This window comes from Marmota marmota, unplaced genomic scaffold (assembly GCF_001458135.2).
Source record: "Marmota marmota marmota unplaced genomic scaffold, marMar, whole genome shotgun sequence".
NCBI classification, from domain to species: domain Eukaryota; kingdom Metazoa; phylum Chordata; class Mammalia; order Rodentia; family Sciuridae; genus Marmota; species Marmota marmota.
The window spans coordinates 89,557,452-89,571,522 of NW_026000026.1; the positions used below are offsets into that span (position 1 = coordinate 89,557,452).

The 14,071-nt window shown below is 33.7% G+C and overlaps 1 protein-coding gene across 3 annotated transcripts in view; it reads right to left on the reverse strand.

Annotated features, from left to right (window-relative positions):
* Positions 1-228: 228 nt before the first annotated feature.
* Positions 229-14,071, reverse strand: part of Srfbp1 (serum response factor binding protein 1) — a 66,794-nt gene continuing 52,951 nt past the window's right edge. For all 3 annotated transcript variants that reach the window (XM_015486803.2, XM_048811854.1, XM_048811855.1), the window contains 4 exons: positions 11,083-11,164; positions 9,669-10,380; positions 1,424-1,464; positions 229-944 (listed from right to left, as the gene is read on the reverse strand). In XM_015486803.2, the coding sequence (XP_015342289.1) occupies positions 760-944; positions 1,424-1,464; positions 9,669-10,380; positions 11,083-11,164 (1,020 nt within the window). In that variant the 3' untranslated portion in view covers positions 229-759. The remainder of the gene's footprint in view (positions 945-1,423; positions 1,465-9,668; positions 10,381-11,082; positions 11,165-14,071) is intronic.

Sequence of the window (14,071 nt, forward strand, 5' to 3'; positions counted from 1 at the left end):
CTGACTTCAATCTCTGGTACCAAAAAAGAAGAAAAAAAGCTTTTATAAGAGTAAATAAGTAAACAGTATACATTCTTGATTTAATAGAAATATTTATATGAATATAAAAATGACCTTTGGTTTTGTTGCTACATTTAAACAATTTGCCTTAGTAACTAAAATATAACTTAAAAACCCCAAATTAATTCTGAAAAACTATTTTAGAACAGTAAAGTACATGACAAGTCATTAGTAATAAGTATAATAAAAAATTAATGTTTATTTATATAATTTATTTTTTGTACATCCATAATAAAGTAACTACTTTTGTTTTGCTCAAAAGAATAACTTCTAACAAAGGTAATCTACTTTAAATAACTAAGAGGTTCTCAAATTTTTTCATTACTATTTTAAATATACCTTGACATTTATTTTCATGACAAAAAAACAAACAAAAAAAAGCTGAACCAGGGAAACATACTTCATGATATGAACAAATGAGAAATCCTAACATTACTATAATTCCCAAATTCTTTTACAGAAGAAATAATCCAAGGAGTATTATTAAAAATTAATTTAAGTGTGTACTTGATTTCTGAAAGATATATGTAAACATAACTTGAACTCTCACTTGGCATTCTATGACCCCTTCAATAAGACTTACTCAGATATAATGTAAAATAAGTTACATTATTAAATTAAAAAAAAAATTCCGCCCCCCAGGGGGTGGGAAAGACAGGAAAATAACTTTTAGATGGAAAGTCCAAAAAGAAGTACCGATCAATCATCAAATGTAATTTTTTTCCCCTGAAACACAGCAATTTTAGACTGTTGTTCTTTACGCCTCCTGCTTGCTTCCCAAGAAGGATGAAGAGGCAGGTGTAACTGCTGCTTTGTATTTGTAGGTCCTTTTGGTACATTCTTTTTAAATAGATTCTCAGTCTGAGGTTTGTTTTCCAGAAAATCTTGGAAAAGAAAGCAAAAATAATAAAAAAAAATTACTTTTAAATAGCATACAGAAGAAACAGATTTTTTCCTTTATCAAACCAATTTTTAAAGGATAAATTTTGCTTTATTTAAAGACAATATTTCAAAATTAACTGAAGTCCAATTTGAAGTTAAAAATTTTCATATGAACAATTAATTCTGGAACATGGTTTTTAATCTTTGTAGATAGCTGTTTATTGAGTGTCTCCCAATATATGCTGTACTGTCTTATTTAAATAGAAACACAGTCTTGCTAACATGGAAGGCTAAAACATAACAACAACAACAAAAAAAACCAATAAAATTAAAAATTATATAATTATAAGATGTTCAGTTTCCATTTATGTGGGTGCATAAATTCATTGAGGCCAGTAAGCAATTATAATTTTTCATTCTTCAACTTTGGTAAAGCACTGCTCATTTGCATTTTGGAAGTCAAGTAGACATTGATACATACCTGGGGTGGTTTTGCTCTTTGGAGCTTGTTCTCTATAATCCCTAAAAAAGAAACACATCATTATGATTTATAAAGATTTATTTAAATCCTCATGAAGACAACATAATAAAATGGATGATAAAACTTATGCATGGGACTATCATACTCAATCATCCCACAACAATCAATAAAAGAACCCAGGTTTTAGGTACATCAAAGGTTTGCAAGATTCTAACATAAATACAGATACATAAGGGATTTTTATGCTCTCTATCCTTATAGGCCCTTCAGTTCATAACTGAAAAATATTCTAGTCTGGTTATCTTGCCTCTACTCTTGGGGCTATTTAAAGAATCCCAAGTCTTATTACAGGGAGAAATAAAACAAATATAACAAAAATTAAGATTTACATTTTTTGGGAAGAGATAGTGATATGTTATTTTCAAACAAGAAAAAAATATACATTTTTGAGGCAGGACTGGGGTGTAAGTAAATATTTTAATTATTTTCAAGGGTCCAAAAGTAGTTGAGTGTCTGTTCAATATTCTTACTTCTTTTTAAAATTTTTATATCACATTTTCCTAATCTTTATTAAAGAATAATCTCTAAACTATAAATATACTGAAGATAACAGTTACTGAACAAAGTAGCTATTACTGAAGCTAACTGAACTTTACTCTAAAATGTGAAGATATACTCTATTAGGTTAGAAAGATAAATGAACTTATTGATTTTTAACAGAACAGTTGTGAAAAGCAGTGGTCAACAGCAGGGATGAAGATGACATCATCGAACAAAAAGCAGCTGGGGGCAACTGGTAGGGCAAGTGTTTCCCAACAGCACTACACAGTAAAATGAGTTTACAACGGCAGTCCTGGGCCTTCAAGAAAATCCACCAAGCCAGGTGAGGTGGCACATGCCTGTAATCCCAGTGACTTAAGAGGCTGAAACAAGATTCCAAGTTTGAGCACACCCTCAGCAACTTGGCAATGTCCTTAGCAACTTATTGAGACCCTGTCTCTAAATAAAAAATGAAAAGGGTTAAGGATGTGGCTCAGTGGTAAAGTACACCTGGGTTAAATCTCCAGTTCCAAAAAAACCAAAACAAAACAGCAACAAACAACCCTCACCAAAAAAACCACAAACAACAAATCCCCCACCATACCATATTCTTTTCAGAAAGTTCTATTTAAATAGAGAGAGAGATGTGCAACATTTTCAAAAGTTTTTCATGAAAGACTAACTTCAAGTTTCAAAATTTTGATAACTGAAGGAATAACAAGTTAGGTAGGCATATTATTTGGCTATAATATCTCATTTAATTTTAACGATGAAGCTGGACAAATGTGGCATTGCCATGAGTGTATCTGTTTGTTACCCTATTATAAAAGCGAATCAAGTCTAAAAACAGGATGGAGTGAACAAACTAAAATTATTCATGGGAGATGGTCTCTTCCCTCACTGTTATTTGATGTTTATTATTATTTTTTAAAGTAAGGATTAGAATCCAGAAGATGGTGAACTAAAGGAAGATGTATCCCATGTTATGTCATGGCAGTAGATGTACAGCTTCTCAGCAAGGTTGCTGAAAGTGGGATCTCACTAAATTTTAATATTGTACACTCAAAGCCACTTAAGGGACTTAGAAATTTGGGTACAATAAATAAAGAAGAAAGAGTTCATCAAAGATAACCAGCAGCTGCAGTGCAATTTCCCAAGACTAGCAGGAGGGGGATTCAAAGTCTTGGTACAGAGAAACCCGAGATAAAAAATGTTGCCTAGTCTTAACTGATCCAGAGGCTGCACTGCACATTGATACTCGAAAAGCACATTATGTATCTTAACTGGCCACAGAGAGATGAGGCAGAGCCATCTGGGGTGAGTGTGGGGCTGCCGTGACTACTGGACCAGGGGGATCAGGAAAAAAACAAAAAACTGCAGCCAGAATATCCTGGCAGGTGCCTATGGAGGGGCCTAGGCTGGGTGTAATAGAACATGAAACAGGACAGAGTAGACTACTATATCTCGGGGGGATTCCATATGGAAGGGCAAAAGGGAGTCCAACTTGCTTTTCCTTTGTGTTGCTGAAGCAGGCTGATGCATTTGAGTGGGGTGATGGGGTGGGGTGGAGGGTCCTGTGGGTGGTGATGAATACACTCAGGGTCTAAGCCCAGGAAGACCATGCTCCTGGGCAGCAGTGAGTGAAGCATTGGCCCTCTGCCCCACGAGTGGATTTCTTGGGAGGCTTCTGAGAACCGGACCCAAAGAAGAGATCAGCTACTGTCTAGCCCTAGGAGTAGGTTGATTCAGTCTCTCTAAAGCAGGGACCACCCAACAAAGCTCCTGAGGCCTGATTAGACCTCAGCCCCACCTGCTGGAACTCTTCTTACAGAATGCTGCAGAAGCAGAACTCTGGGAGTGCACCACTGTGAACTGGTCCAAATGGATAAAACTCCAAGTGTTAATACTTCCTAATCCATCCCACCTCAAACTGGCGAGAAGGGAAGCTGAGTCTTGTATCAAACAGCGTCAATCTTTGTCCATTCCAACTAGCAGCAGCTCAAAGAGCAATGCAAAAACAGGAAGGGATTAAAATCCCCTAACCCTTGCTCTATCAGTACATAATTCAAGAAGAATTAGAAAGACTGATGGATGTATGCAGTGACCACCCAGTCTGGTCAACTATTTTGACTACCTCAGTTAAGAAGGTTCCTTCATTTTAAAACATAAATAAAAATTTTTATATTATTTTTTAAATTCTTTCTGTGTATGTGTGAGTATATATGTGTGTGTGGAATTCTGGCTGTGTTGACTGCATAAGGAATATATAAACATACACTTATTTCTTTTTCTCTCATTTTTAAATGTAATTATTTTTACTAGCATTATATTTTGAGGGTTTGGGTTTATTGGATTGTATATTTTTATTTGGTTTTGTATTATTTGCATTTGTTTATTTCTTTCTTCTCCTGTTAACTGCCAAATTCTTTTGTTCTCTCTTTCCCAATACACTGCTGCCTCTATTTTTCCCCTCCTTCGTATAAACGTCAGTTCCTACATCTCTTCTGAATTCTCTGTTCACTTTTGAAAACGTAGTCTTTACTAACTTCCTGACACATTTCCTTTTCCCCTAAATAACTATATTTCTGCCATCTTTCAGAACTAATTGGTCTATTTAATTCCTGTACCTATCATTAATGGTCATATAATCATTACTGCTGTGAATGATATAGTTGATACCTGCTATTTGCTGTAAAGCCAGTTCTAGTTCATGGTTGTTACCATTATTCTTTAATGGTGGCAAATTTAACAATGTATTGTTTGTTGTTTGCAATGATTGGTACTACTGTTTATTTTGCCCCACTCTGTGAGGTGTTGGGAACCTAATGTGACATTTAAAGTTCAAATGTATAAAGACTGCAGTTGAACTAAACATTCTCTCACATTACCCTAATTCAAGTGAGGAGACAAAAAGCCTCAAACCAACAACAAAGACCCAAGGAGGAACAATCAGAGAGGGAACTCAGGTCCCAGCATTTGGTATCTATGCATACATCAAAAACACAGATAAGTCTCAGAACAAATAAAGTAATTACACACTGAAGGACACGCCCAAAGGAAGAGGTAAAGAAATTGCCTCAATCAATGCACCAGTCCAAGACTTCTGAAAACCTAAGAAAACAGGGAAACAAATCTTCCCCCAAATTTCATAATGCCCCAACAAAGGATCCCACTGATAATGAGGCAGACAAAGCCTACAGGTAGATTATAAAAAACTGATTATTGAAATGTTCAACGAATAAAAGAAGATCTAAGAAAGGAATTAGGAGAACAATTACAAATATGAAAGACCATTTTAAAAAAGAAACAGAAACAGTAAAAAGAAACCAAGCAGAACTTCTAGAAAGTAAAAATTCAATTGAAGGCATCACTAACAGATAAGAAAACAGAACCTCAGCCCTTCTGAAGACAGAACTTCAAGACAGGGTATATGGTCTTGAGTAAAATAAAGGGAAAAAAGTTATAGAACATGACTAGAATACACAAGAACTTTGGGACAACTTTAAAAGACCAAACCTGAGACTCACTGGGATAGAAAAGAATATGGAAACACAAACTGAAGGCACAAAGAACATTTTCAATGAGATAGTTACAGAAAACTTTTCCCATATCAGAAATGAGATAAACATCCACATAAAGGAGGCTTACAGGACCCCAAATAAGAAGCTTACCAAGATATATCATAATCAAAATGCCTAATACAGAAAATAAGGAAAGAATATTAAAAGCTGCAAGAGAGAAACACCAGGCCACATTTAGAGGCAAACCAATAAGGCTCACTTTCAATTTCATAGCTCAGATGCTAAAATCAAGGAGGGCATGGAATGAGATATTCCAAACCCTAAAAGGAAAACAACTGCCAGCAAAGTTACTATACCAAGCAAAGCTCAGTTTCAAATTAAAAGGGGGAAATAAAAACTTTCCATGACAAGAATAAACTAAAAGAATTCATGAGTACCAATCCAACACTACAAAGAATACTTAGACAAACTGCAAAAAAGGACCTGAAAATCAATTTCCAAAGCTCCAAAACACAGAAAGTTCAATAGACAAATAATCCACTAAATGAGAATTAAAACAGGATAAAATATAGCAAAAACAAACAAACAAAAAAACAAAATGGAAGAAAATCACAAACACAAATCTACACTAATGCTGAATGTTAGTGATTTCAACTCTCCAAATAAAAGACACAGGTAGGAGAATGGATCAGAAAACAAGATCTAACAATAACAATATGCTGTCTATAAGAGGTTCATCTTATAGGCAAAGACATCCACAGGCTGAAGGTACTAGGATGGCAACATATATTCCATACATAAGGATGAAGAAAATAAGCAGGAATAGCTAGTCTCTTAGGTGACAAAGTAGATTTCAGGCAAATATTAATTAGAAGAGACAAGAAGGCTACTATATCCTAGTCCTAATCAAGGGAATAATCCAACAAGAAGATAATAGTACACATTTATGTCCCAAATGTCAACATACCCAGTTACATGACATTAAGTCTACAAAGACCCCAATACAATACTGGGTGATTTCAACACACCCATCACCAACAGACAGGTCATTAAAACATAAAAATCAATACAGATATCTCCAACCTAAACAATATAAATCAAATGGACCTAATGAATAGCTACATAATATTCTACCCCAAAACAGCTGAATTCACCTTCTCAGCTGTACATGAAACTTTTTTCAAAATAGGTCACATCCTAGACCACAAAGCAAATCTTAGCAAAACAACAACATTAATCCCACATATCCTATCAGATCATAATGGAATGAAGCAAGAGATCAACAGCAAGAAAAATAATAGAAACTACTTGGACACATGGAGATCAAACAACACTCATTTAAATGAAGACTAGATCAAAGAAGAAAGGAGACTAGAAATCAAAAATTCTCAGAAATGAATAAGTACATAGATACAATGTATCAAAATCTCTGGGACAGTAATGAAAGCAGCTCTAGGAGGAAAACTGATGGCACTGAGTGCTTACATTAAAAGAATTAGATCCCAAATAAGTAAGTTTATGGTCCACTTCAAGTCCTTAAGAACAAAGTAATTTCCAAACCAGGAAAAGGCAGGAAATAATTAAGACCAGAGTCAAAAATCAAATGAGTTGGTTCCTTAAAAATATAAATAAGATTGAAAAACTCTTAGCCAAACTAACCAAAAGAAAGAGTGAGAAGAAGCAAATCAACAAAATCAGAGATGAAAACAGACTGTTTATCACCACAGACCCTTCTGAAATCCAAAGGATTATCAAAACCTATTTTGAAAATTTATACTACAATAAACTGGAAAATCTGAAAAGCACTGACCAATTTCGAGACACATATGACCTGCCCAAATTGAATCAGAAGATACAGAAAATATAAACAGACCAATATTAAATAATAAAATAGAAATTAAAAGCCTTCCAAAAAAGCAAAGCCCAGGACCTGATGGATTCTCAGCTGAGTTCTACCAAACCTTTACAGAAGACCTAACACCAGTCTTTCCCAAATTATTCTATGAAAATGGGAGGGAACACACCCAAATACATTTAATGAAGCTATTATAACCCTGATACCAAAATTATACAAGATGCAACAGGAAACAAAATTACAGATCAATGATGAACATAGATGCAAAATACTTAATAAAATATTAGCAAACTGCATTCAAAAAAACATCAAAAAGATAATACATCATGATCAAGTTGTTTTCATTCCAGGGATGCAAGGTTGGTTCAATATATGCAAATTAATAAATGTAATTCATCACTTAAACAAATTATGGATAAAAATCACATGATCATCTCAATAGAGGCAGAAAAAGGCCTTTGTATGGTCAAAGAGGTCATACTACCAAAAGCAATACACAGATTCACTGCAATCCCCATAATATTCTTCATGGGATTAGAACAAACAAATTCTTAATTGGAAGAGTAAGAGAATCAGAGTAGCCTAAGCAATAATAAGCAAGAAAAGCGAAGCAGGAGGCATCACAGTACCTGATGTGAAATTATACTACATAGATGTTGTAACAAAAATCAGCATTGTATTGGCATCAAAACAGACATGAAGAACAATGGAATAGAATAGAAGACAGAGAGACAAATACACATACTTTTAGCCATCTTTTAAAAAATGGTGCTGGGAAAACAGGATAGATTTATGTATAAAAATGAAAACAGACCCTCCCTCCCAACAAAACTCAAACTGAAATGGATGAAAAACTTAGGAGTTCCACCAGAAACTTCACAACTGCTAGAAGAAAACATAAGAATGATCAACACTTCATCATGTAGGTGCTGGTACTAACTTCCTTAAGACCTCCAAAGTGCAAGAAATAAAACCAAGAATCACTAAGCGGGATGCCTTCAAATTAAAACATATTTGTACAGCAAAGGAATAGGTCACATCCTAGACCACAAAGCAAATCTTAGCAAAACAACAACATTAATCCCACATATCCTATCAGATATGAGAGTGAAAAAAAAGCCTACAGAATGGGGGAAAAATCTTGGCCAGCTACCACTCCCATAGGGGACTAATAACCAGAATATACAGAACTCAGAAAAGTTAATGCCAAAAAACCAAATAACTCAACCAATAAATGGACAAAGAATTGAACAGAAACTTCTCAAAAGAAGAAACACAAATGGCCAACAAAATAAATGAAAAAATGTTCAACATCTACAGCAATCAGGAGAATGCAAATCAAAACTAATAAAGTTTCATCTTATTCCAGTTCAGAATGTCAATGATCAAGAATGAATAATAATAAGTGCTAGTGAGGTTGCGGGAAAAAGAAACATTTGTACATAGTTGGTGCAGATTAGCATAACCACTCTGGAAAGCAGTATAGAGATTCCTCGAAAAACTAGGAACAGAATTACCATAAGACCCAACTATCGCACTTGGTATATTCCTAAAAGATCTAAAGTCAGCATACTACAGCTATACAGTCACCTCAATGTTTACAGATGCACAATGCACAATAGCTAAACTATGGAATCAAACCAAACGCCCATTAATAGATGAATGAATTAAGAAATTGGGATATATGTGTACACAAACACACACACACTATGGAGTTATACTTAGCCATCAAAAAGAATGAAATTACAGGGGCTGGGGTTGTGGCTCAGAGGTAGAGTGCTTGCCTAGCATGCATGAGGCACTGGGCTCAATCCTCAGCACCACATAAAAATAATTTATTGGTGCACTAATCTGTGTCCACCTATAACTAAAAAATAAATATTAAAAAAAAGAATGAAATTACAGTATTTGCTGGTAAATGGATAGAAACAGAAAATATCATGCCAAGTGAAATACGCCAAACTCAGAAACTCAACTGAATGTTTTCTCTCACATATGGAAGTTAGAGCAAAACAAAGAGAAGGAGGAAGGAAGGATAGGCTAATACAAAGAAACAATCAAATACACTAATGGATGAGTGAAAGGAAGTCAAGTAGAGGAAGGAAAATTGGAGAGGGAAGGAGGGATAGGACAGAAAAGGGCGGTGGCTGGGTGTGTGTGTGTGTGTGTGTGTGTGTACACATGCGCGTGTGCATGCATGTGCCATAAACTGATATCAATTTCCATGCATGTGTGAGTTCAGGATGAACCCAACTACAATGTATAACTATAAAGTTCTAATTAAAAAAATAAGTACTAATAATTATTTCAGAATAAAAAATAACCTTACCTTCTAGAGGTTTTAGATCCAGACAAAGAATGGAAAAACACGGATTCTAACTTCCTGGCTTCTGTACTTGGCCTGTTTTTGTCATTTCTTACATTCAAATGGGTTTCATGAGTCTCTTCCTTGGGTAAAAATTGGAGGGGTTTTTGTTCCTTAGCTGCAGAATGGCAACTACTTTCTTTCCTTCGTGTCCGCCTGGCTTTCCCAATGAAAAAGTCATCACCGCTATCACTATCCTCGGACATGGAAGACTGTTTGTAGAACCTTTCTTCTGTGCTGTCATCAAAATACACCTTTTCCTCTTCATGTAATTCTTCTTCGCTATCACTGTTACCATCAACTGAGCTATCAGACCCCTTCATTATTTTTGTTTGACTTAATGTTTTCATTTTTGTTTCAGCAGGTGTGTACTCAGGTTGACAAAGAACTACAGAATCCTCTCCCAAAGGCTTTGACAGAGACTCTGTAATGTTTACTGCTTTGGATCCATGTTCTACCTTGGCTATTTTTTCCTTTGAATTATTTGTTGGTTTCTTTGCCTGTATTTTGGCTTCTTTCACTTTCTGCTCACTGGTGATAGTTTCTTCAGGCTGTAATTTCCTTGCATCATCATTTGAACACAAAGTGTCTTTATAATGATTTTCTTCTGAAGTATTCTTTGATGAGTCAACTTTGGTAGCATTTTGTCTTGCATCTTTAAAGGCTTGGACAGCAGCTGCAAGAAAAACAGTACATGACTTATTTCAGCATTGAAACATATAAAACATCACTGTTTTAGGACAGAAATTTTTAAATTATTTGGAAACATTTAAGAGGAAAACTTGAATTTATAATGAAATATTTAAACGAGATAATTAACAAAAAATCTTTTGATTTCTTAAAAATCTAACTCATGACAGGCTCAGATGCATCCATTTCTAAACTGCCAAATAAAAGAAGAATCACCCTTTCTTCATATGTTGGAGTTACAAAGAACAGTAAAAATGTCACTGAATATAAATAAAGGAAAATGGCGACTTTAATTTCTGTGTTCATAATGCATTAAATACTTTCAACTGTGCTTTCAAACAAAAATACATCTCATCTAACCTGTGGCAAAAGTATTTAATTCTCTATATTTTATAATGCATATAAATATTATGTGAAATGGCTAAATCAAAAATATTATGAGTTTAATCAGCATTTAGAACACCAAATATATTCAACTTGATCATGTATGTTATATTTAAATGCACTGAATATAATACACATATACATAATATGTATATTATATTAAAATTTAAAAAAAATAGATTCAGTTTTTCTTCAGAATCAGATACTTTTTATATTTGCAGGTACCTTCCACATTTTTAAATATTTGAAAGAAACTTATGCTTATATTATAAAATACTCAAGAGTTAAATCATTTCATTCATACCTTTAAGCACATCTATTTTTTTCTTCAGAAGAGGGTGTACTGCTAATCTGGCAACTGCTCTTTCAGATGCTGTAGAATCTGGCTGCAAATTGAAAAAAATACATATATGGGAATAAAATCACTGGCACCACTCAATGTGAATAAAATCAAATCTTTTAAAATTAGGAAACAATTTAGTTAATAATCTTAATAGATAAGTTATCTATGCTAAAGGTACACATCATGCTGACAAAAAATATTATTACTTTGGAACAATTAAAATGATAATGTAATCAATAGAAAGTACTATTTACTTATTATAATTATTATTTTTGGAACATGGACTACTCCAGATAAATATCTGGAAATGTAGATAACGCAACAAATATCTGAAAATTGAATAAATTTTGGAAACAATGTTTTCAGAATTGTACTCCTCATCAAATGTGAAATAGACACCTAGGAATTACCAATATTATATATTCATATTTTGAAAGTCAGTATCACCACTGTATTCTTAGAATTTAAAACATTGCCTAATTTAAAGTCAACCTTGATAAAAATCTGATGATGACTGAATTTAAAAAGATCATATATATACTGTTGTCTTATTAATTTAGAAAATTCATACTATTGGTTAATTGCTTTAAATATCTTATGTGAACCAACAACTTCCAAATTTCTACCTCCAACTCTAACTTGAGCTCAGATTCATATATTTAACTACCTACTTGATACATTTACTTGATATATCAAGACAGAACTCTTTGATTTTCTTTTCCAAATAAACCCCTTCTCCTATCGTTTTTGCCATCTTATTGAACTTTCTATTTTTCTGGTGCTCAGCCCTAAAACTAAGGATTCTTTCACCATATTTCTTCTTCCCTCACATCTCACAATAAATCCTTTAGCAAACCTTGTGACTCTATCTGCAAAATATATCCAAAACCAATCACCTCTCAACATTTTTACTCTTTCTGCCTTTGACAGAATCACCAGTATCTCTCATGTGATCCAAGTTAATAAGCCCATAGTGAATTGGTCTCCTTTGGATTTTGCTCTCACAGATAATGCTTAAGCCATTTCATTGCAAACTCCTCTCTACCTGGAATGTTCTACTCACAAATACATAAATGGCTGTTCATTTCATTGTATTCAGGTTCACGTTCCAAAGCCATCTCAACTAGCAAAATATTTTCCATCACTATTTACTTCACAGCACTTAACACTGTATGCCATTGCAAATACATTCATACCTACGAAATATGGTGTAGATCTGGTGACTTAACAGTGTCTACAAGAGCAGGTACTAAATAAACAATAAAGCCAGTGATTAAATTTCATCATTATGTGAAACTAGAGCTACAAGCTTCAAATGTGTTTGTCCTAAAGTTATCCTTCATTGTTTTAGCCAAATATATTGGCTTTTCTCCCCCAGTGATATAAACATATGAACACCTAAACAAAAGCAGGATAATGGCAGTTTAAAGTTATGTTCTCTTTGGAGTACTTAGCTGAATAATGTTAAGTCAAAAAATAAGTTATTTAAATTTTATCTGGTGTCAATCCTGTGCTACGACAACCTGCTAATTGTCTCCTTGACTGAAGCTGAAGTGTCCCCACAAAATTCATGTCCACCTGGAAACTCAAAATGTGACCTTATTTGGTAAAAATATTTGCAAAGAAAATTAAAATGAGACTATAGTATAAAAAACCAGCTTTAGTGACAGCTGCTCTAAATCCAAGAAAGTTGAATCTTGTGTATCAAGGAAAAAAGGAAAAAACTTTTTAGCTTTTCAGTAAACCCTAAGGTTTAAAATAAAAGCTCTGCTATAATAGACCTTTGTTGCCAAAGCCAATCAACATGTTAGAGAACTAAATGTGCATCCAGAATGGTGGCATTCTTTGAGATTTTTGCATTATAGAAACAGAAGAAGTGATATTCCGAGTAGAAGAAGTAAATTTAATCTCGGGATTAATCCCAGAAGATTTAAACATAAAAACAAGAACAAGAACAACAACAACAACAACAACAAAACAATTAGTGCTGATAAATGTTATACATTTCCCAGGAAATTACCCTTCACATTATAAGGGAAAAGAGGACACTCCAGGAGAAGCTGTTATATTTGACTGCTTATTTCAATGTATTTCCCCCTTGAAGCTAAATTCACTTCAAAGATAATCTGTAATATTTGAATATCAGTGTCTTTAAAAAACAAATAAGTTAGAAAGCACCTGTTATCATTATGTAAATTAATCTCATACATTTTATATAAGAAATTCTAAGAATCCTAAAGAAATCTTAATTAAAATGTATTCATAACCGATTGTTCAAAAACTATTGCCACTCTCAAATCCCTGCTTTAACAAAGTGCTAACATCTTTGCTGAGCTAGGTATTTTCCTTTCTAGAGATAGCTATATCTTTTCATGGTGGTTATAAAAGCTATAGAATTGATTGTCTAGTGTAAACTAGGGGTATTATTTTATTAATCATATTATTTTTAAATTTATTCAACACATTTTATTTCTCTGCCCCAGAAAATTGTCCCAGATGGTAACTGTGATTTAGTAATATGATTTCAGTAAATTCTTTTTTTAAAAGTCTCTACAGTAATATTTACAATTATATAATTATGTAAATGAAGGAGGGTTTTCTTCTAATTTCTTTTAAATGTTTCCCTCTATTATAGAATTATAATAATAATAATAGCATTAAAGTTAATACTCAAACATAATTTGTGTTTTCAGGCTGCAACTTTGAGTGGGGGCTTATTTGGGGAAGAATATCAAATTAATAAAAAGGTAGAATGATTTGAAAAGAGGCATTGTGTTGTGTAATTCCAGAACTGCTACTCATGCTGTAGTCATCAAATTGGAACTGCACAGTCAATTGCAGCAGTACTGAGTTCAGCGAACTAAGAACTTTAGGTCTGCAACTTATGTTTGCATATGAAATTGAGCAGTTATGAAGAACTCTGAATACCACAACCTATGTTGTACAGTCA